Source organism: Suricata suricatta, chromosome 2 (assembly GCF_006229205.1).
Source record: "Suricata suricatta isolate VVHF042 chromosome 2, meerkat_22Aug2017_6uvM2_HiC, whole genome shotgun sequence".
Classification (NCBI taxonomy): domain Eukaryota; kingdom Metazoa; phylum Chordata; class Mammalia; order Carnivora; family Herpestidae; genus Suricata; species Suricata suricatta.
In genome coordinates, this window is record NC_043701.1 from 59,163,125 (window position 1) to 59,187,147 (window position 24,023).

At 39.9% G+C, this 24,023-nt stretch overlaps 1 gene segment (V, D, J or C); it reads left to right on the top strand.

Annotated features, from left to right (window-relative positions):
• LOC115281440 overlaps window positions 1-20,503 on the top strand; it is a 28,936-nt gene extending 8,433 nt beyond the window's left edge. The window contains 5 exon segments of the C gene segment in view: window positions 2,320-2,379; window positions 8,987-9,316; window positions 11,264-11,389; window positions 18,066-18,113; window positions 19,735-20,503. Of these exon segments, the coding sequence occupies window positions 2,320-2,379; window positions 8,987-9,316; window positions 11,264-11,389; window positions 18,066-18,113; window positions 19,735-19,877 (707 nt within the window).
• Window positions 20,504-24,023: the final 3,520 nt, after the last annotated feature.

The window sequence follows — 24,023 nt, forward strand, 5'->3', positions numbered from 1 at the left end:
AATCTCTGAGCGGCTTCACACACTGAACACCTGGAAATCAAATGTCTTAATTCTCTGAACTGAACACTTTTCCTGGTAATTTACAAAAGGCCTTGGGTGACATCTTGGCCATGATCTCCTCCTTTTTTTTCTCCTTCTTTTCTTCCTTCCTTCCTTTCCTTCCCTCTATCTTTCCTTCCTTCCTGCTTCCTATTCTCTCACTCTTTCTTTTTTTCTTTGTTCCTTCATTCGTTCCTTCCTTTCTTCCTTTCTTTCTATTTGGTTTTATTGTTTCCATTTTCTATAAGCACTTTCCTGTGATTACTGCCTCCATGGAAAACAGACATTTGGATCAATTAATCTAAGAAGAACTTACAAAATATGAAATGCCATAAAGCCTATATTTAAGGACTTTGAGTGGGAATCCAGAAGATCAAACAGTCAGGATGAGGTTTCTACCTGCTGTTCATGCCAGGGGACTCAAAGGAAGTCTGACATTTTGAGGAGCCTCTCACCAGTGTGATGCCCTGGAACCAGGCTGGATGAAGATATCTGCAGAAGAACTAGGCTCATAGCAACCCCCCCTGGTAAGTTACTTTGTCCTGTTGTGAGCCTGTGCATGAAAAACTGATAGGTGCTTTTAAGAAAAACAATGTAGGATCACCTTAGCAGATGCACAGCAGTTTTGCAGCTACTGGTCACTCTATATGGAAACAAAACTACTTTTGCTTTATATCCAAAGAAAATGGTTTCTTTCCTACCATGCTTGCAAACAGATTGAAATTCAACTCTAACATAATATACACATAAAGTAGAGAGGCAGGCTTGAAATTACAATATCTGTAAGCCTCTGTAAACTATTTATGGAAATTATTGGTTCAAGATGTTTTTTGTAGGTCTTTAAGTGAGAAACGCTTTGATTAATCACCTCTAGTATTTTGAGTGCTCCTTTCTCTAATAACCTGCAAAAGACACATGATTGCTTGTGATCTCATCTTCAACAACAATGGAAAAGCTTTAACTCTTGGAGATAATGCAGTAACTGAGAAGAGAACATCAATAAATCAGCATATTCTTATTACTTTATTACTTACTACTTCTTAGAGGGTTGGCTGAGATCAGTCAAAATCTGTGCTATTGCAATCTTGTGATATTGTGCAGAGGTGGTCAAGTGTAATGGAATTTGTGAGCTCGGTAAATTGCTTCAGCTCTACAGTCCATGAGAGGAATTGATGGTTTTACATCCTTTTGTGTTGATTTATTATCTCAGCAAACATTTATTGAAGACAGTCTCTATGCTGGATGTTAGAGATAAAAGGGGCACAAGACATATTCCCAACACTCAAAAATCCTGTAGTCTAGTGGAAAATATTCTAGATTGTGGTTTTCTGGGACCCCTTGTTTTTCAACCTGTGATGGTCAGAGGCACCGAATGTCTTGGATTCATGAGCTCTTTTGCTTTCTTAATTTGTGTAATACTGATTGCATATTAAATCCATGGATTTGTTTAGTGGAACATTTGATAAAGGAACATTAATGAAAATAATGATATTAGCTACTATTTTCTAAGAGCCAGATACCATGCTGACTAGTTTCAGTGCCTTTTCTCAATCCTCTGTAGCCCTGTACAGAAGATTCTCTTAATTTCACTGATGGAGGAACTGAGGATTAGAGAAGTTCAGTTATTTGCCAAATTCACATGGCTAGTTACTATGGCAAAATTTGGAACCCAGTAAAGACTTGTTTGTTCCATAGAACATGATCTAGACCATTATATGGTATGAGAAGCATTAAACTGTATTTTAATTCTGAATATTATTTTCTGTAGCCTATTGTTTCAAATCAACTTTTCAGTTCAATGCTTAACTGGTAAAAGCTCATAATTTGTATTATTACTCATGAGATAAGAAGGACAGAAACAAACTGCCCAGGAAGAGAGGGGTCAGTTCATCTGTTCTTGATGAAGTTCATATACAGTGTGATTTTGATTGAGAATCAACCTTGTTTAATGTTATCAGGGCCCCTTTTTATATACTTATATAAATATTGAAAAAAATACAGGTGCAATTTATAAAAAGGTGCAAAAAGAGATTTCTTTTTCTCTTTAGGTTTATTTATTTATTGGGGAGGGGGAGTGGCAGAGAGAGAGAGAGAGAAAGAGAGAGAAAGAGAGAGAGAATCCCAAGCAGGTTCTGAGCTGTCAGCACAGAGCCTGAAGTGAGGCTCGGCTCCTGAACTCTGAGATCAGGATCTGCATTGAAATCAGGAGTCAGATGCTGAACTGACTGAGCCTCCCAAGCGCCCCCAAAGAAAGATTTCTGTAAAAGCTTTTCAGACAGTGGGTTGGGAGTAGGTGGGCTCACAAAGTGTTCGGCCCTGGCACACTGCTCAGGACTACAGGTAAATATCCTTTCATTCTTTCCTGTAACGTAGGGAGGGGAGGCAGGCGATGCAGGGGTGGCAGCAGCGAGGTGCTGGTGCTGGCTCAGAATTCTAGGATCCGGTCCCAGTTTGGTCACAAGGAGCAGCCAGATCCTTGGAGAGCCAGGTGACTGTGTCCCTGTCCTTGGGGGCAGTTGCCCCCTGAGCTCTCATGGACGACATTGACAAGGAGTTAACTTGCTGGAGCAACTGGAGGACCCTGAGCAGTGAGGGTGTTAGGTCCCTGTGGGATTTCTGTGATGAAAGGTTCATAAGGAAATGTGTGTATCTTTTTCATTTGATCTAAAAACAACCAATGGAAAAGAATGAACAAAAATTTCTAACCTTGTCATTTTGCCAGAAGGTGATTCATATCAGGTATGGACACATTTAACTGTGCAAACGTAGCCAGCAGTGTCATGAGGTGCTTTTTTTCCCTCATAAATTCAGAATAATAGGTGTGTTCATTCTTCATTAGTCTTAGAGATGAAATTTGGCCTGGGGGAGGGAGAACACTCCCAGGGATGTTTCTAGACTGCTCGATCTAGTCAACTACAAGTTTTCAAAGAATTTTCAGAATGCTGGTAAAACACTGAAATCATGAAAGTAATGATATATTTTGGTCTCCTTAGCGGTTGTGATCAGAGGCATAAATGAATTCATAAATTGAAAAGCAACTTTCTTGTCCTCTTTTTATCCACCTGTCTGTGATGTAAATTCTAACAGTCTGATTAAATAGTGTTGACACAGATATAATTCAGGAGGTCCTTAAAGTTTTGTAGGAGATTGTGATGCAGAGAAATATGGACTTTGCTTCTGATTCTATCATTTTCTGAATAATTATCCTTTAGCAAATAAATTTTAATTAAATGGCTGTTCCTTTCTTAAAATTATAAAACTAGTAGCTGGCCATTGTTGAAAAAATTAGAAAAGAGAAAAAATAAAAAGTGTATAGTGACATTTATTACTGTTAACATTTGCTATAGTTCCAATCTTTCATTCTGTCAGTATAAAAAACATCTCAAGTGATTTGGTGTGAGGATTAAATGAAATTATAGCTACCATTGGTTGGAATAGGGTCAGTGACTTAAAAAAGTCAATTCTGAGGCACCTTGGTGGCTCAGTCATTTGAGAACATGATTTTGGCTCAGGTCATGAACTCCCAGTTTGTGGGTTGGAGCCCCATGTCGGGCTCTGTGCTGACAGATCAGAGCCTGGAGCCTGCTTTGGATTCTGTGTCTGCCTCTCTCTCTGTCCCTCCCCTGCTGACACTCTGTCTCTCTTGCTCTCAAAAATGAATAAATTAAAAACAATAAAAAAAGTCAATTCTGTAGAATTCAAATAATCACCTACTGATGTACTTTATGAATCAGGAGAACAGAAAATGTATTGACTATGATCTAGTCTACAGGTCATTTTAGAACAGCTGGTCAGTATTGCCAGAATACATTTAATTTCTAAAATTCATTGTTACATGATTCTAAAAAGGACTCAAATGTAGTAAGCATTACCTCAAACATTGTTAGCCTAAGCATAGGGTGATCACTCATTTTTCAGTGAAAACCTCTGAATGTAAAAAAGGAGAGGTTTTAGATAGAACTTAAATATATAAAATTATAATAATATACAAATAAATTTAAATATTCACTTATAATATTTAATAAATTCATTGCATTATATACTTACAGATTAAAAATTATATCATTACAAATATCATTTGAGAAGTACTGCTTATTTCTGCCCTCACATTTCATTACAAATTTTAATCAAACTTCTCACTTGTATCTACAATGTGTACTTTAGAGCAAATTTCTGAGTCATCGTAGGTCTGAGTGTCTGTTTGGGGACTCCCAGATGATGATGTCTCTGGATATTTTATTGGAAGAGACAATATACAAAATAAAAGCATTCATTTTTATTTATTCCATCATTCTCTGTATGTGAAACATAATCACAAAGTATACAGTCTTCAGTCCCAGGTAATTTTTACCAAATCTATATTAAACTTCTTTACTATCTTTGACTAGTGCTACTTCCAAGACTAGTTTAGCTGAGTTCAGGTCGATGTCTTGTCCAAGTCGTATGTTGCGTCAACGTTAGATGGATCAGGGGAGCCTCTGTTAATATGAGAGGTTGCCCAGGACTGAACCCAGGCTCCCCTGCGTCGGGCGGGAAGATGCTGGGAATGAAAGCTTCACCTCATACTCCGTCCGGCATTTCAGTCTCTTTGATTCTATTTGTCTTATGTTTGTACCACAGAGCGGGATTCATATCTCCTTCCATTTTTCATGTGATCTTTGACTTAGACCTTCCTAAACTATGAAGCTCTGGGGTCTAATGCGCAAATGAGTTCTCGTTGATTTCTCCTGTCTCTTTCTAAAGTCTATTTGAGAAGTCCTCAAATAATATATGCAAGAACAGTTAGGTCATGGAATAAAAACAGAAGATCTAAAGCACTAAGGAAAGCAGAAGAAATATCTGTGATGATCTACAAGAAACACAGAGCAAAATTTTATGTTCAAAGGTGGGAGAAAATGTGGTGGAGTCCATGCCTTTTATTAACTGATAAAGGGAAGTACAGCCCAATTTCATATGTCCTTGCAATCATAAGATTAGAATAAACTTTCAGTGCAGGAGACCTTTAGGGGACATTTGAAGTGAAATAGTGGGCATTGCCGTCCACATCCGTTTTATAAAATGGAAGGAGTGGTTTTTAAGGAATGCCTTTCATGCTACAACTAGATCATTACTGTGGGCACCATGACATTTGATGTCATTTCCAGATGGTGACCTTCAGCAGACAGGGTCAAGCAGGTGACAGTCTAGGGATCTAATGTGACAATAGAAGGCTTGGAGGACCAGATAACCTGCCACTATCTCGTCATTTGGCCTGAAGGCCCACTGTGGGAGATTTGGGGACATGATGTGGAAGGTAGGCACTTTGAGGTAGAAATTGCTGGTAAATGCTTAGAATGCACATAGATTGTGCTATTGGTGGGAAAAGAGCCATTTTCTCCAGACAACACAGGTGAAGCAGTTCCATGAACTGACCCCATATTATTAGTCGTTAGCCAATGTTCTTTTTGATTTTCTTAACACTGGAAATGCAGTGGACAAGACAAGACACGGATTGCCTACTAACTGGTGTGTCAAAGGCACATTTCCAGTGATGATGGCTGAGTGAATTTGAGTCATAGTAGAGCAAAGTGGGGTGCAAATGAAGGAGTAAGTCTCCATGTTTGATTTACATAGATCCAATCATTACCTTAGTACTGTATTCCCTTAATTTAAAAAAAAATGTTTATTTATTTTTGAGAGAGAGAGAGTCTGAGAGAGAGCCTCCAAAGCCTAACTGAGCCACCCAGGCGCCCCTACTATATTCCAATTAGTAAGAAGTGTTTGGTACCAAGAGATTACAATCTCATATCATGTCATGTTATCATCTAAACAAGTTGCTAATAATCATGGCAATGATAATAATATACTTTCTCATTTCCATGGCATGTTCCACTGTGGAAACCTTAGGAGAGATTTTAATATCAATCCTTACAGTAAAGGCCAGCATAGACAACATTCTGCCAATACTGTAAGAGGATCTGACTTTGTGTCCTTGTGGACTTGCATAAAGTGCTCATGTACATCGTGTGTAACTGTCATCAAAGGGTTTGGGCCAAGAATGACATTGATCATGACAGGCAAGCTTTGTGAGTTGTCACATTTCCTCTTCTGACGGTGAAAGGGTGTCATCAGAGAGCCCAGGGTTTGGACCAGGATGACCTGTAGCTCTTGTGCTACCACTTGCTGCCTTTGTGAACTTTGGTGATTATTCTCTGCCCTCAGTTTCCTCAGGGATAACAGGATGCATTCATCAGGAGTCATATGAGAATTAAGTGAAAGACAGTGAATAAATTACATGGCATGTTGTCTAACATACAATAGACACTGAATAGAAGTGGCCCCATTTCACACCTAGAGGGATAACTGTGTCCAGTATGGAAGGTGGCCTGTAGCCAACCATACTGACCAAGCAGAAATCCTATGGAGGATTCAGTGGTACTTCCAACTACTCCAATGGAAGTGACCTTGCTGTGTACTGATACACAACTAACTTGAACTTAGAGGTATTTGTTTCTGTTTCATGGGTTTTTCCTTCACTGGACCACAAAAATGAAATTAAATTGTGTTTTTATAGTTCTTCTATGTACTTTGAAACTTGATCATTTATCTTTTTTTATATTATCTCTAACTTCAACAGGTTTGGGCTTCATGCTTATAATAGTAGAAAAACAAAGGTGGACAATACAGTTAAAATGTGCATAGAAACAAAGTTATTGATTGGGTTAGGACTTTTACATACACTTAGAAATGTTATAAATTTGAAATTCGTATTTACATATGAAATAGCTTTAAGTAATTATTTAATAAAACAAACATAGTTGAATAAAATGAGAAACTTGGAGTCATTATTAATATGCAGTTTGAAATGTCAGACTTAATTGAAAACGTTATTGTATTTGGTTACTTTATATAGCATTCATACTGCTTCCTAACCATAAAATATATGCAACTCAGGCAATTACCCTCAAAAATATTGTTAACTATGAATGTGCATAAGTGTATTCGGAACTTACTTATTTTTAAATTCATTTCTATTTTATGCATTGATAAAATGATTGTGACCATAAAAAAAAAAAAACATTGCTGGTAAGTTTAAAAAGAAGGTTGAAAGAGAAAACTTCTAAGGTATTTCCTCAACATATAGGGACTCATCCTATATAATCAAGTATACTATTCAATGCTCAGTTATCAATCACATTGAGAAAATTTAAAAAGTTCAAGATTCGGTCTCTCTGGAAAGAATGAAATTCCAGAAACTAGCTGAGGGAAAGCATTATATTTTCCCATCCAGAAATTTTCCAAGTTCATCTTTGATTTTTAAGTTCTTTTCAATGAAGAATCAGAAGTAATCCAGTCAAAAACCAAGTTTATTAGATGAAAACTAGATTCCTTAATGTATTGGCTAGAGGCAAAAATGATATAAATATCATGTACATTGAGAAATTAGTCTTATATAACATGCTTTTAAAATTAAAAGCAAAGTACATCGTTGGAGAAATTTAGAGTTTCTTACTAGTCTAATCAATAATTTATATATGTATATTTGCAGTACAAGTAATATATGAGGGTTTAAAACAACCACAGATGATCTAATTGTGTGTACAGCATGAATAGAAAACTTATTGTCTGCTTACTGACTTTGTATAAATATCAGAAGGTTTGTAGCACTGGAAAAAGTTCTCGAGAATAGTTTTCTTTTTCTTCTCAGAGGAGAAATCCAATTCTTCTTTTCTTAGGAAGTTTTCTGCAGAATTATTATTATAACCCCAAAGCAGTAAAAAAAAAATGTGTTAATATTTCTGTTTCAGTGAAAATCACAATATACTCCTTATAATTTCAATGATTACTGAACCATCAACATATAAGCAAGAAACATTCCGCGTTTCAGGTGACATGCCCTTGACAACGAGATGCTTCATTATGTATTCTCACATTATGTGTACAATGTACTCTGGACCTCTAACTGGCAGCATCACAGCCCTTACATATCATGTTACAGAGCAGGTGAAATCATAGAGAATTTTGGGTACAACAGCGCATTCGGCAGGCTTATAGGGCAGATCCAAATTTGTAGGAGATGCTAAGTGTCAAAGTATGGTGTCTTCTTAGTCACGCATCAACATCAAATGATTTTGCAATATAAAATGTGCTTTTAGTGAATATTTCCTGAAGCAAAACAAAATTCTGACTTGTGCATTACTTGATAAAATTCATATAAGAGCATTTCTAAAAACAATCACTAACTTTTAAGTAGCAGTTTTGGAAATATTGCAACATTGCTTCTAATATCAGGGATTTTAGGGGCACCTGGGAGACACAGTCAGTTAAGGATATGACTTTGGTTCAGGTCATGATCTCACGGTTCCTGGGTTCAAGCCTCACATCAAACTCTGTGCTGACAGCTTAAAGCCTGGAGCCCGTTTTGGATTCTCTGCCTCACCCCTGCTCATGCTCTATCACTCTCTGTCTCAAAAATCAATAAGCATTAAAAAACTTTAAAATTCAAGGCACCTTTACGAATTTGGAGGTGCAGCTTGAAACATTGTCCTACTCAAAATTCTGGGGTGCTTCACATGTGAGACCAAGATGTTCTATAAAATCAGAAATCAAGCTGAAGAATGCCAGTATCAGAAGTGGACATGGGATCCTTATCTGAAGCTAAAACGTCAACTTGATAGATTGTCAAGTATGGGTGGAAATAGATTCCCTTTTGAACAACTGACTGTGTATTGTTTAAAAAAATTCCAAGCTTGAACCCAAGTGCTGCCCTTACTGGCTCTGACTTTGGGCAACGTACATACCCTCCTGAACCCCTTTTCCCAGTGGCTTACACTGGGGATGAAAGGCCCGGGAAGCACTAACTCTATGGCAACCTTCCCTTCCTTTTACTTATGTTAGGTGGTTCCAACCACACACTGTTTCTGTCTCTCTAATAATCTTTTAATTGCTATTTTGTTTTCTCCTACAGACAAAAATCCTGATGAAGACATTTCCCCCAAACCCACAATTTTTCTTCCTTCAATTGCTGAAGTAAAACTTCATAAGGTGGGAACATATGTTTGTCTTCTTGAGGACTTTTTCCCTGATGTTATTGAGATAGATTGGAAAGAAAAGAATGGCAAAACAGTTCTGGAGTCCCTGCAGGGAAACACCATGAAGACTAAGGACACGTACATGAAATACACCTGGCTGACCGTGCAACAAGAGTCAATGGATAGAGAACACAAATGTATCGTCAAACGTGAGAAAAAAGGAAAAAACGTTGAACAAGAGATTCTTTTTCCTTCCGTAAACAAAAGTATGTACATGTATATATGAATATAACCTCCCAGAACCCTTTGTTTGAAAGAAATAGCATTCCCTCTCTGTCAAGAATCAATGGATAGAAGCATATAGAAATAATTTATAATGTTTTACTTTTTTATTTAAAGAGCAGCCATACTTAATGTGTATATATATATTTTAAATTTTTTAATGTTTAATTATTTTGAGAGAGAGACAGAGCATGATCAAAGGAGGGGCAGAGAGAGAAGGAGACACAGAATCTGAGCTGTGAGCATGAAGTCCGACATGGGGCTTGAACTCACAAACCATGAGATTATGGCCTGAGTTGAGGCCGGAGGCTTACCGGACTAAGTCACCTAGGTGCCCAATGTTTATTTATAATTGATAGAAGGACAGAGTGTTAGCAGGGGAGAGACAGGGAGAGAGAGGGAGACACAGAATCAGAAGCAGGTCCAGGATTGAGCTGTAAGCACAGACCCCCAAGTGGGATTTGAACTCCTAAAATGTGAGATCATGATCTGATTCAAAGTCAGACACTCAACCGACAGAACCACCTAGTCGCCCCCAAATTTGTACTTTTAATTACAGCATAAAAGTCTGATATTTGCCCACAGACTTAAAATACAATGGACTTTGGAAGATACAAAGAAAAAGATAAAGAAAAATTCACCTAGCTTCTCTTGCCTTCATCATCCAAAATATGAAAGTCACTGTGGTAGTTTTTAGCACCACTGTATGGATTAAATGAAAGAATACCTATGAAAACACCTAGCAACCTCACATACAATAAGGACTCAAGAAGAGACTGCACTTTGATGGTCTTATTGATACAGAGATAAGACACATTTCACATCTTTAGGGAATGTTCTACTCAGCAGTCAAACTCCCTCTCACCTCAATCTGGTCTACTCAGAGTATCACCCTTAAACCATTTGATGGAGCTGGTTTGCAGCTCAACTAAAAATGGCAATTTGACTCCTGAGATTTTAGTATGGTCTTGGGTGTTTCAGATTGAATTTTATATAAGACTGTGAGGTGAAATTCGGTAAGTAGGGACGAGTGAGGTTATGTGTACAAACATTCTTCCATTGTCCTCAATGGATGTATTCCTACCACTGGGGAATGCTGCCCAGCAAACACTGCAGTGGGAGCCTGCGCCCAACCTGGAAGGGAGGAGGGCGAACTACTGTCTCAGGAGTATCACCACGGTAGAGCGAATACAGTTTTCCTGATCCCTCAGGGTCACTCCTGAGTCAGGCATGCTCTCTCAGAGGACCCCCATGTTGCAGATGCTGGTCATATTTAGACAGAGTGGGCAGAGTTCAAGGTGCTCTGGCCTGGCTGTGAGCTAGTAACTCTGTAGATGCACATGGCAGATCCGGAGCAGGGACATCACAGGCCAGGGCCCCAGAAGGCTCATAGAAGAAACCAGTCTGTACGTTCCCTGTGGTTAACAAGCATTTTTTAAGCAGGAAATAAGCATATAGCAAGACAGGTGAGGAGCTTTGCTATACATTACTGATGTAAGTCTTTGTCCTTCATCTTCTGAAAGTGTTAAACAAGCAAACAAACAACAAAACCTTGCTTCCAAAATGGCAACACTTAGCTTAAAATCTTGAGTCACTCAACCAAGTGACTTAATACCTAATCTCATTGCAATTTCAGCCCCAGGAAGAGTAACCTTTAACCTGTCAACCAGGGAAATTCCTAGTCAGTGCCAGGTACCTTCCTCATTGACCCCTTCCTTTCCTTATGAAGGTGACCTTGCTCATCAGGGGATTCCTTGCTAATAATTTCTTTTTTCCACTCCCTCTTTCTTGTAAAAATATTCCGTTCCTGTCATCTTTTGGATCTCCCATCTACATGCTGGATGGGATGCTCTCTGATTCATACACTGATTGATTAATAGAACCATTGGATCTTTAACATTTACTTGGTTGAACTTTTGCTCTTTAAACAGGTTTGGAGGAGGCAAAAAGATCTGAAGTGAACCCCCAGGGGCATTCAGAGACAAGGCAAAAGCCTGGGCTGGTAACCGTGAGCCCTCTGGGTTCTCTGTCCTCTTCACCGGTTTCATGGGCTGCAGGTGAGTTCCTCTTGGTTCTAAGCTCCCCTCTCCTTGCCTTCGGGCTGCTGGTCTAATGGGCCTTCCCTTCCAGGACAGGTCAGCTCGGGCTGCCGAGGCTCATGCCCAGAGCCTGGGTGAGCTGGCAGAAAGGTGTGCCTGGAGCCAAGCCCCTGACCCTTCAGACCACAGTTCCCTGGTAGAAACCTCAGCAAGATTCCAGGAGAGTTGGTGGTGGCGGGCAGATATTCTTATGTCCTGAACGCAGTAACATCCAAGTCTGACACTGAGAGCAGCTTCCTGACAAATGTGGACAGAACTAGACACGCAGCTCTGGGGTCCATTCAGAGCTCCGCTGTCCCTTCACCCACCCCCACACTTCTGCTAGCTCTGGAAAAGGGCTTACACAGGATTGACTTTAGGAAAGCAAAGTCCTTCTTGGAGGAACCTGCATTCTTTCTCTGTTCTCAAAGTGGTTTGTCTTCTTAGGTCCTTGAAATGTAAAATGGCCCACAATGTCTGGGAGTGAAGGAAACTAGGGCAAAGAAGACTTTTATTTATTTATGTATTTTCAAATGTTTATTTATTTTTTTATTTATTTTTGAGAGACAAGGAGAGATAGCATGGGCAGGGGAGGGTCAGAGAGAGAGGGAGACACAGAATCAGAAGCAGGCTCCAGGCTTTGAGCTGGCTGTCAGCACAGAGACCGATGCAGGGCTCGAACAGAATAACCCTGAGATCATGATCTGGGTGGAAGTCTGAAGATGAACTGACTGAGCCACCCAGGTGCCCCCGGAGACTTTTTAAAATACAAACAGCTAAAGACCTCCTGTGCCTAAACCTTGGTCAGTGTCCTTTATAATTCCTGGGACACATGCAAATCTGAGCATTTTCTCCATAAATTTCTCCATACACATCAGTGACTCTAGGATCTTCACAGCCATCTGTGTGTCCACAAATACATGTCGTCAATGTGAGGTATTTTTCTCTCTGGATGTGTTGTCAAAATAATTTCCAAAGTGCTCCATTTCCTTGGTTTGGAGACCAGCACTTGCAAGAACTGGGCGTTCTCAGTCTCTCAGAAAAATAGAAACTAACCCAAGTATGCTTCAACCTCACATGTTTTAAGAGTTATCAGCACTAAAATTAATTAATATTCTCAAGTGCCTGGGATTACTCAAAGTAAATAAGTAGATATGATGTCAGTTACAAAAGGTTAAGAAAAACAGCTTGATAGAACGACAGACTTCGTTGTTTCATAAGTCTTTTTTTTAGATTTTTAAATTTTCATTCCAGTTAGTTAGCACAGACTGACATACTGGTTTCTTGTGTACAAAATAGTGACTCAGCAGTTCAGTACATCACCCTGTGCTCATTAGAACAAGGACACTCCTTCATCCCCATGACCTATTTAACCCATCCCTCCATCTGTCTCCTACTGTTTTTATGGGTAATCTCAACTATACTGTTAGGAGCAAGTAAGTGGAATAGAAGTATATAAAATAATCACCACTTGTTAGTTGGAGTTCTTCATTGGGCTCTGTGCTATCAGCTCAGAACCTGAAGCCTGCTTGGGATCCTCTGTTCACTTTTATCTAACCCTCTTGGGCTACGCTCTTTCTCTTTCTTTCTTTCAAAAATAAATAAACATTAAAAAATAAAGAAATATATAAATAAGATAAATAAGGACAACTTCTGAATGTAAAAATGAAAGTGGTAAAGGTTTGTAAACATGAAATGTTTGGAAAAAAGTTATGTATGGTCAGGACTGACTAAGATTGGAATGAAGAATTTTCAAAATAAAAGGAAGCTGATTCAGGGGCACCTGGTGGCACAGTCAGTGACAGGACCTACTCTTGGATTTGACTCAAGTCATGGTCTTAGGCTTTCTGGGTTCCAGCCCTGCATCAGGCTCCACGCAGGCAGGGTGGGACCTGCTTGGGATTCTCTCTCTCCCTCTCATTGCACTTCCTCCCCCTCCTCAAATTTATGAAGGTAAAAAAAATAATAAAACAAAAGTAAGCAGATATAGCATAGAATGTGGTTTTCTCTCTCTGTCAAAATGACTAAGGGGTTTTCTGGGGTTTTGCTTATCTTCTTTGAGTTTTGGTTTGCTTGACATAGAACATTCCAAAGGACTTGTTAAACCACTTTGGCTTATTTGATATGTCAGTGGAGAGCATTTTCAACCTTGTCCCCTGGCACTAGTGTTCTTCTGAATCAGAGAAATCAAGGTGTGCTAACAATGGCAGTGTATTCAAGAAAGAGTTGGAGTTGAGGGAAAACCGAGACAGTCACTTGGTTCTTTTTGACTCCCTGACAAACTCCTTTTTTCTTGCTTGTTGTTTTTTCATTCCTTCACTCATCACGGGCCATGTAAGATGGTTCAAATTATAAATAGACATCAGTGGAAAGACTTATATAATGCTTATGTATTACCCTGAGTGTCTAACCTGTTGCGTCCATAATCTTGGAAACATCATTTTTTGTTCCAGAAGCTTCAGACCTCCTCCCTGGGGACACTTTGTACACCTGCAGCTGGACATCACGCCACTGTCACTTAGTGTGGGCAGTCTACATGCCCTTGTTATTGTTGTACATTCCTGGAAGGGCTAAAACCTTTCCCAGGCAAGAGCCTGAAGCCCTCACTGTGGCAAAGACACTGTTCAAAATGGGTTTCCCCCTCGGGCACATCTCCTGTCATCTCCAGGGACCCAGGCTCCTATTTTACTAGACGAACAATAGGATCTTGAAGGAAAACCTTGCAAACTTCTTGACATTCTCTCAGTGTACCACCTTCTGCTGATTCTTGTGTCACATGCTAGTCTGTCCAGCTAGAGTACCTCTACTAAGTCTCATGCTCGAGTCTGTCATCAACAGGTTAAGGTAGCCTTCCAGGATCACAGTTAAAGGTTACAGTTTACAGCCTGGTGTTTGGGTATTTTGTACATGTCATCAGAGGAAGACAGCCCTCGAACCTTCAGTAGAAGAGGGACCTTACTGAGTGCTCCTGTTGTAACACTAAAAGTATTAGGGCTCCCGCGAACATCACACAGCTAGTCCCCACCTGCCCCCGGGTCCTGCACAGACACTGGACCTTCCTGAGTCCGACTGAAAGAAAGTGAAGTGGCTGACAGGCAGGCAGGGCACTTTTGCCCAAGACAGTGGATCAGGGTATCACACTTTAACCAAACATGAAATGTTTTCTCCTTTATTTTCCAGCGAATGCCCTGGAGAGATGACTCCATCATCTGTATCTCCCAGGTCACAGCTAAAGGAGTACCTTTCAGAATTTTAGCAAGCTTTAATTACAGACTAGGAGAAAATCTAACCTTGTTCCTAACCTTTCTCAAGCTAAATATGGCATCTCATTGATTGTCTCCCTCAGTTTACATCCTGAATTAGAAGGGACCAACCAGGAAGCTTTCATGACAAGAATTCACTCCTTTGGGGGGTGAATTCTATGGCTCCAGATCAGTGTAGATCTGTTGGGTTTTGTTTTTTCTAGTGATCAGAGAAAAGAAAAAGGTATAGTGAGTTCTCTGGGGATGATAAGGGCAAAGGGGGAAATTCCAGTTTATGATGTGTCTTACTTGGCACATGTTTCTGCATCAAATATCTCCCAAGGTCTTTGCATTGCAACCAAGTCAAAGTGGGCATGAGATGTTATCAAGACCTTTTTCATTCTCAAAATTATTCCACAATCTCTTACTAAAGCAATGGGCACCCAACAAATTCCGTTAGACTCTGGCCAAAGTAGTTCTTGAAAATGAGATAGCCCTTGATAATCTCTTAGCTGAGCAAGACTGGGTCTGTGCTCTAACCAAGACCACCTGTAATGACCAGATTAACAGCTCTGGGGAGATTGCAACTCCATAACATCAGATCACTGATGTTTAGACAAGTCACTTGGCTAAAAAGAGTGACTGCTTCAGCACAGCCTTTCTTAATTATTTGATTTTAATTGCTTCATGTCTTGGGGAACATGGCCTCAAATTACACTCCAAACATTGGAACTGTCTTGTTTATAGTAAACATAATAATATTTTGGGTGTGTTTTGTTAACTCAAAAGCTTTAAATATAAGTTCAGAGCTGGTAACCTACAAACAAATGATCTCTCTAAGCCTGGAACATCCCAACAGAACAAAGAGAATGACCCACTCATGAATGGGAAACTTAAGTGGTAAACTGTGAACATCACACCGTTAAGTCAAAAGGTCAAAACCTGTGAGTATCACACAGAGAAATAATCAATATGTGAGAACCTCAGAGAAGTTGCCGGGAGTACTGTTCATGCCTCCCATTTTGATCTCATCTCTCAGTTAAGCTCAAAAGGCAGGGTTGTTGAAAAGAAAACTTCAGGCTCAAAATGGCTTCACGAAGCTCAAGACCCCATGCCAGTAAACCAAGACTTCATACCTGCTCAACTGCAGTTTCCACATCCAGAACTGTCCTTTAACCCGTAGACTTGGGCATTTTCTGGTCTGTACTAGGAAGGTTCCTGGTTGTCCCTCTCTGTCCCCCTTAGGAGGGTGACCTTGCCTAAAACAATGGCTTCCTTGCTAATAACTTCTTTGTCCCTCCTTCTCAATCTTGAAAAACTTCTTTCTTGTGGCCCTTTGAGCTCCCTGACTTGCTTGATAAGCTGCTCTCCGATTCATAAATAGATTCCTCAGTCAATTAGATCTTTAAAATGTACTCAGTTGAATTTTTGGTATTTTACAGATTCTTAGTTTGTCCAGTGATCAGATTAGAGTCAAAAATTTACCTTTGCTTTCACCTGGATTGTGATGAAAGAAAATGAAACTAATCTGATGAGAATACTTGTAGGTGAAAACTCAACATGGATAATTTTTTCCTACATGTCCTATATTTATTCATATTCTTTCCTGACTCTAACTAGCGTAGCGTTATTCACTTTAAAAATTTTTATTGCCGAGATACAGAGAGGAAGCAAATGAGCAAGAAATAATTTAATGTAACTAATGGTTTGAAGTATCCTGTTGGGTTTTTTTTCCCCCTAATGTTCAGAGAAAAGAAAAAAAGCTATAGTGAGTTCTCTCTGGGGATGATAAGGGCAAGGGGGAAGTTCCAGTTTATGACATGTCTTACTTGGCACATGTTTCTGCAACGAATGTCTCCCAAGGTCTTCGCATTGCAACAAAGCCAAAGAGGGCATTTCTGTTAAAGCAACTCTAGGTGGACTTCTAGTATTAGTTCTTGCATGTTTTTTGTTGTGTTTGTTTTTGATAAAAGCTTCTATATATGTGTATATACACATGAAAACACAGAACAATGAAGAGATACTTTAGAGAGATAAAACTCATCTTGTCCCTGTTCTCAACCAACCATGATTGAGAAGGAACACCTAGGATACACACACAGATGTTATTTTGAAAGGGGTACCTTGGTGGCTCAGTAGGTTGAGAGTCCTAGTCTTGGTTTTGGCTCAGGTCATGAATTCAGAGTCTGTGAATTCAAGCCCTCCATTGGGCTCTGTGCTGGCAGTATATAGCCTTCTTGAGGTTCTCTCCTTCTCTCTCTCCTTCTCTCTCTGCCCTACCCTGTGCTCTCTCTCTAAACAAAACACAAAAACAAACAAACAAAGTACACTAACTCAAAAACTGAATAATTTTTAAAATTCAAATATTTATTGTGAGTAATTGTTACATTAGTGACTACATCTACCAATGCATGATGATGAAAGATTTTATTTAAAAATTTTAAAGTTTTTATTTTAATTCCAGTTAGTAACATTTAGCGCTCCATTATTATTGGCTATACAGAATGATGACCAAAGTCACAGTATGGAAAAGAAAAACATTTAAGGCCCTTTAAAGTCAGCTTGTGTGGATATTTTATGTTCAACATAATTATGTTAACAGTTTCCTTCTTGGGATTTACCCACACGTATATACCTCAAGCCCATTTCTTTAAGAGTGCACAAAATTAGATTGTGTGGAATGGGTCAAATTGCACACGAGAACCATGTGTGTAGGGACAAGGCCACACTGAGTAGACAAAGGATAAACCAAAACAACCTCATGACTCTCGTTCTGGATCCACACTGGTCAAGGGTCTTTGTAAGGAGTTTTGTCTTTGTATGTTTGCAGAGTGTTGTTTATTTTGGTTTTTTTATTTTGTATTGTTTTGGTTTTACATGTAGATTAATACAACTCTCACCTTGTGTTATATATATTCAGACAACAATCGATGTGGCTTGGCCAGTTATTCTATCCCTGCGGAAAGTACACCCACATCCTGATCTTCTGCAATAAATTGTCATTTGCTAAAAGTGATGAAGGTATCTGGAGAAAATTATATGTGAGGGTCCACAATGGTGGACTTATGTTCGATGTGTATGGATTGTTTTATAAGGGGCTCTCCTCCTACTCTAGTGAATTTTGTATTCTTCCTGTGCAGAAAAACAATATATGAATTGATCAACTGAATTACAAAGTATCAGATCAACATTTCTGGAATTGTAGGAATCCTTTTGTACTGGTTGTTTTCCTATCTGTTGACAGATTTTTATCAGTGTATCTACTTATCTGTGAACCTATCTGCCTATCTATCTATCTATCTATCTATCTATCTATCTATCTATCCACTCATCAATCAAACTATCCACAATACAGACACACATCAAATGATGGATATGAACATTGGAATAATACTTCCTCTCATTTCTTTTAGAACTTGCTGCTATTAACTACACAAAAGCTTCTCTGAAAGATGAAAATGGTAAGTTGTCTACATGTTTGCCTTTAAGTCAGGCTTTAGCAGATTTTCCTCCTGATCAACTTAGCTTTTGAACTTCTCTGGCTTCAGGTAGATATCTCATAATGGTCGGATTTTGAAATATAGACTGAGTGCTAATATAAGTCAGTCCATCATTTCCCAGGGATCATCTTCATACAGGAAATGCTGCTTTGGGATAGAGAGGATTATAAATTAGAGATACACTGAGGGCCTCTGAAGACTTTCGACAATGGGCCTCATTCATTTCTTGGCCTTGGTTTCCACTAACTGAAGAAAACATCATATTGCTTCAGATGTTTTTAAAGGCTCTGTTTTTGCCGGTAGTTAATAAATGAACGGATGCCGAGAGATTCTTGTACAAAAGACGCTGTGTTACTGTCAGTGCATTTTGTTTAATTCTCTTAACACTCACTGTGAGTACTGCATTCTTATTTTGCTCAGGAGGACAAGGAGCTAATATTAAGAAAGTCCTGTGTATCATGCCACCTGGTGAGATCTGAGCTTTAACCCAGACTAAATAAATCAAGGGTTCATACATTGAGATTTTATTCTTCTTCTTAATGCCAAAGCCAAGGCTTTGAGACAGGAGGTGGAGTGATTGCAGGAGATCTGGAGCCAGGATCCAGACTTCCATCTCAGTCTTTGATTACTATTTGCAGGAATATCGGTACATTATTTACATTTTCTGAGCCAACCACAAATGACACAAATAGCACCTAACACAGTTATCGAAAACATAAGGCCCCATATGTGGAGTGCCAGGCATAGGGTATCTCATTCAGCTGCTACAGAAGGAGTGCTAGTTCTTGGCTATCTTCCCCACGTATGCCCAAAGGAAATGATGGGGAGTGTAGGCTCTACTCCTGCTGATCTGCACTCCAAGTCCAATATCAAGGGGCTCATGGACTCTGGCTAATCATCATCATAATCATCATCATCATCATTATCATCCTCTACATTTATCCATAATCACTTGATGTGTGGGTATTTATAGCATGTGGAGATGCAGAATTACAGACTAGCTGAGAATGTGTCCTTACATGCCATGTTGCTTGGATTGAAATCTGGCTTCTTGTACTTAGTAGTTGCATGAAATGGGGCACATTGCTTCTCTCCCTGTCCTCAGTTTATGTGAAAGTGGGAATGAAAGTAAGAGTCTCATATGTTATTGAAAAATTAAATAAGACTAAGACTTTCTATGCAGAGTTTTCAATTAATTGACATTCAGTGTGAGGTTAATGGATATTGCCTCTTATTCTTACATGGGGCATGGTGAGAATGAACAAATGCTAAAAGCTATTTATTACCAATGTTTTTTCTCCACTGGGTTCATTAATTACAAACACAACCATCCTTTTTACTACTTTGGAATGTCCTAAGTGAATGTCATAGGTTTTTATTGACTTGGCCTGCAAAGTGGATTCTGAGTAGTCTTGGTGTTGGTGGTAGTGGGGATGATAGTGTAGATTTTTACACCACAGTTGTACTGGTGTGAGAGTCACTTCAACCCAGGACATCAGAAATTTACCATGTGACCAACCTCCCATTAATAATTCCTAGCCTTTCAGAAGAACAGGTGAAACTAATCAATGGCTTCTTTTAGACCCTCTGCAGTTGCAGTTCATGAACACCTCTGCCTACTACACCTACCTCCTCCTCCTGGTCAAGAGCATGGTCTACACCATCATCATCACCATTGGTCTGCTTGGGAGAGGAGCACTCTGTGACAATGGGAAGAGGTCCTAACCTATGTCACCACCAAGGGTTGACTTTTCCTCATTGGCTATTATCATACAAGAGTCTGCTGAGGATCTAGTGGGACTTCCTTTCTGGGTTTGGGTCATTTCATTTCACATGTGTCTTCTTATGTTCTGTCATTATTGCAGAATGGGTTTGCAAACCCCTGGGCAAACAGGAAATGTCACTCTGCACCAGGAACAAATTCTGCCATGATTCAGGGGAGAGGTGAGGGACATCCATGGGGGCTTCAGCACTATTCTCTCCTTACTGTCCACGGCCTCCTCAGCCACCCAGCACCCTTGCATCTGCCTACAGCCAGTGTGCAGCTTCCCTAGCATCCCCTGGGTTTTTTTTTCCAAATAAATGCCTGGAGTCCTTTTGTTTTACATTTCTGGAAGCTGCCATCTTTGCTACCTGAACTTTGTACTGTTTTTCATTACAGGCACAATAAAAAACAACCAAAAGCCTACTTTTGCCTCTGTGGACATTCTTTTGGTGAAATACGAAGACAAGGTCAGGGACAGCATGACAACTGAGCCTTCAAATTCAGCTTTGGTTGTAATAATGGCCGATTCCACATTTCTAATTCTTTCTCTGAGAGAGTCCTTGTTCGCGTTAGGGTTCTTTGAGGCACTGGCTGCAGGGGAGCCACAGTCAGTGAAAGGGCCCAGATTATTTCTCCTCCCAAGTGAGCAGATTCAGACTCATTTGTTGTAAGACACTCTGGTGGGGACAGTTTCACATGTAGTGTGACTGGAGGATGTGCTCAGACCTGACCACTATTTATATCATTGTCACCATGTTTCCTGAGAGTTGTACTGACTCGGGAAATGTAGGCTGGTGGAGTGATTATGTGTGTGGACTCTGAATCCCAAATGCTTGGGTTTGAATCCTGTGTCTACAACTATTTGAACTTTTTGTGCCATAATTTTCTCATTTCTAAAATGAAGTTTTAGGAACCTGTCACCGAGGGTTGTGTGGATGACATGAGATAATTCTGCTGGGACATGCATGTCCCCTAGAGCATCAACCTCCACTGTTGGCAGCTCTACTTTAAAAAAACGAGAACACACATGCACACACACACACACAGAAACAGGTATGAGGCTCATTTATATGTGTGCATATTGTTACGAATATAGATGTAAAACAAAATGTTAGGGCATGTAGGTGTGAAAAATAAAGTGATTGTATATTTTCTGTTCTCATTAATGAAGGCACTTAAAGAAAAATGTTTATATATTAGATTGATAACAATGTTTCATTTAAAATTTGCGAGGATTTTTTTCTTTACAATCAGCTTCTGTTTGTGTTGAACAGGAGCTTTTGGAAGCAAGTAGATATTCCCAAGTGGAAACAACACAAGACCCACCAGGTATAAGGAAGAGAAAATTTAATCTGATCTACTGCATTCTCAAGAATTTGATCAGACTTCCATAGGACAAGGGCTCTACGGAGAGATCTACAACTGTTTCTGCGTGTGAAAAGCACAGAGGCAAAGAGGGAAACTAGCAAATGACCAGAAGCCATGTGGGCTGAGTTCAGTGCTGGGCCCTCTTAGCCAGTGTCCCGTTGACTTACAGCTCCTCAGCCCCTTCCTTCCCCAACTCAACTGGGCTGCCTGGACTGGCAGGTGCAGAGAGGGGGAGGTCAGTGGTGCAGGTGACAGTGTGGGGGGCAGGAGGGCACCTGTGCAGTGGTGGTGTTTTGTTTTCTTGGGTTTTTTTTTTTTTTTTTTTTTTTTGGTCTCTGTGTTCTGTCAAATGTGGTTGATTCGTGGAAAATGCTTGAAGTCAAACTGCCCCTACTGGTTGGGGCTGACAAGGCGTGGCTGGGTGCTGAGTGATACAGTAAAAACAGTTGAACCACAGCCAATCTCGCTCATTTCCAAATGACCACAGCTAATGAAAGAAACACCCATCTGCACACGCACAAGATTGCTGTCAACATTCCCCTGGGCTGTAGGTGAGGGGTTTCCTTATTTTATAACAAGTTAATTCCAAGTGGCTGCTTCATGACATCAGAATCATATGACCAGGACTGTTGAGACCCTGCTCCTCTAGTCCTCTAACACTGTTCTGCAGGAAACAGCTTACAGACCACTTGTAGCCCTCGGTAATCCTGACATCCACCAAGGATCTGGGCTTTCCCCTGATGTGTGACTTACTAAGGGTTGTACCCTTCAGTCTCATTTCCTTAGTGTAGGCAGGGAGGACATAAGACCCAGGCATATCAAGGTATTATTACAGAGAGACTGTAGATATCACAACAGCAAGGTGTTTTTTTTTTTTTTTTCACAAGAACACAGGCATATGGAGGTTCTGAGTTCTACTGTGTAATTGCATATTGGATGTTGTATCATCCAAATCCCTCTAAAGGAACAAATGAGTGTAGAGTCAAGTTTAATTAGACCAGGGCTTAATAGAAGACATGCACATCAGAAAGCAGTATGACAGGGGCCCAGCAGAGGCGGGCTGTTGAGCTATGTGAGCATAGAGACCAAGTGTCCACACTCCTGCCTGACCCAAGCACAGTAGAGAGGGCGCCCAGTCCTGATACCCATATCTGTCCACTCTTTGAGGAATCAAATCTCAACTGCTGTGATCACTGTCTTAGGCTTTCACAGAGTGACTTAAGAGCACATTCACACCATAAAATTCACTCCTCTTGGTCTGTGCTCCAAGTGTCAACTTCTGGGTGAGCACTCCTTTCCATGAACATGGGCCACGTGCTGCTCATTCAGTCCAGCATGTGCAGGAGAGAGCTCTTTCTCGGGGTAAGTGATAAACTGACATCCAACTTAGGAATCATAATCTGCAATTCCCCTCCTGAGAGAGGATATTCTAACTGTGACTATACCACTGAGTTCTTGAGGTTGGGCTCTGAAGACCAGAATCTACAGACCTTCTTTGCCCCCTTCTCCATTGTAATAAACTCTTTCTAGTAGGCCTCAGCCTCCCACCCTCCTGGTGGCACTTCTGTCATCTGGTCCATTCTCAGAACAAACATGGACAGAGCTGATGTGAATTGCACAAACGCACATTTGACTCTGTTGTTACATTCTGTAGTTATTTCTTCACGAAATGTCTCTGAAAAAATGACATTTGTTCTCCATTATTTACATTTACCCTCTAAAACCTTGAAAATATTTTAAAGGTCTGGGAGCTGATGGAAGGTGAAATAAATATCTTATTTCCATGGAGCAGTTTGCATCCACATTAAATTTTATTTAGGTAGTGTATGATAACATGGAAAATTCTCATGCAAATATGCAATAAAAATCAGTATATACCACAGGAATATATGTATAAAGAAAAAACCTAAATACATGTGTGCCAATCATCAAGATGAGAGAAAATAACCAGGTGATTTCAATCATTTCTGGATATTCCAAAACTTCTACAGCAAACTTCCTTTATCATTATTAAATTATAATGTTTAGAAATGAGTATAAATAATACCAGTAGCATGGTCACAAAACATTGACATTACAAACACAAAATGAACAGGAGCCAGACCGAACTGTCAACACTGATGTGGCCACAGAATTAGATTCGCTGATTATTGCTTTATGCACATTTCTACAAAAAGTGTGTATTCCTCTCACAATTGGGGAAAGGAAATAATAAAGGACCCGTGGGAAGACCAAGGGAGCAGGTTAAGGACAGAGCTTTCTCTCACACAAGGGAAGCGGCCGGCCTCACGGCTCCTTTCCTCTTGTCAGATAACACACCTCAAACAACCGATGTTTTCTCTTGGAGAATGTCTGCTGCGCTAGAGCCAAGATCAAATCAGGTACAGGAGTATGAATGGCAGAGAAACTGAAGCAAGATTGTGTCCCACATCTAAACCTCATAAACGTCACATGGTTTATTCGGGTATGATCATTGGTGACATAAATAGAGAAAATAATGGCTATTGAAAGGATTCACTTTCTAACCTATTCAATGGCTATAGACACATGGGGGCAAATGAAATGCCTTCCCACTTCGACAGGAGTCTCGGATGATGGTCATACCAGGTCTTCCTGTTTCTGGACTTATTATCCATCTCTCAGGGTAATGGCATGTGAGCCACTAGGAGTTGACAGGTGTTGGAATTATTTGGAAGTCCTAAGGAAAGCCACACTTTTAATTCAAACACAATAGGTGT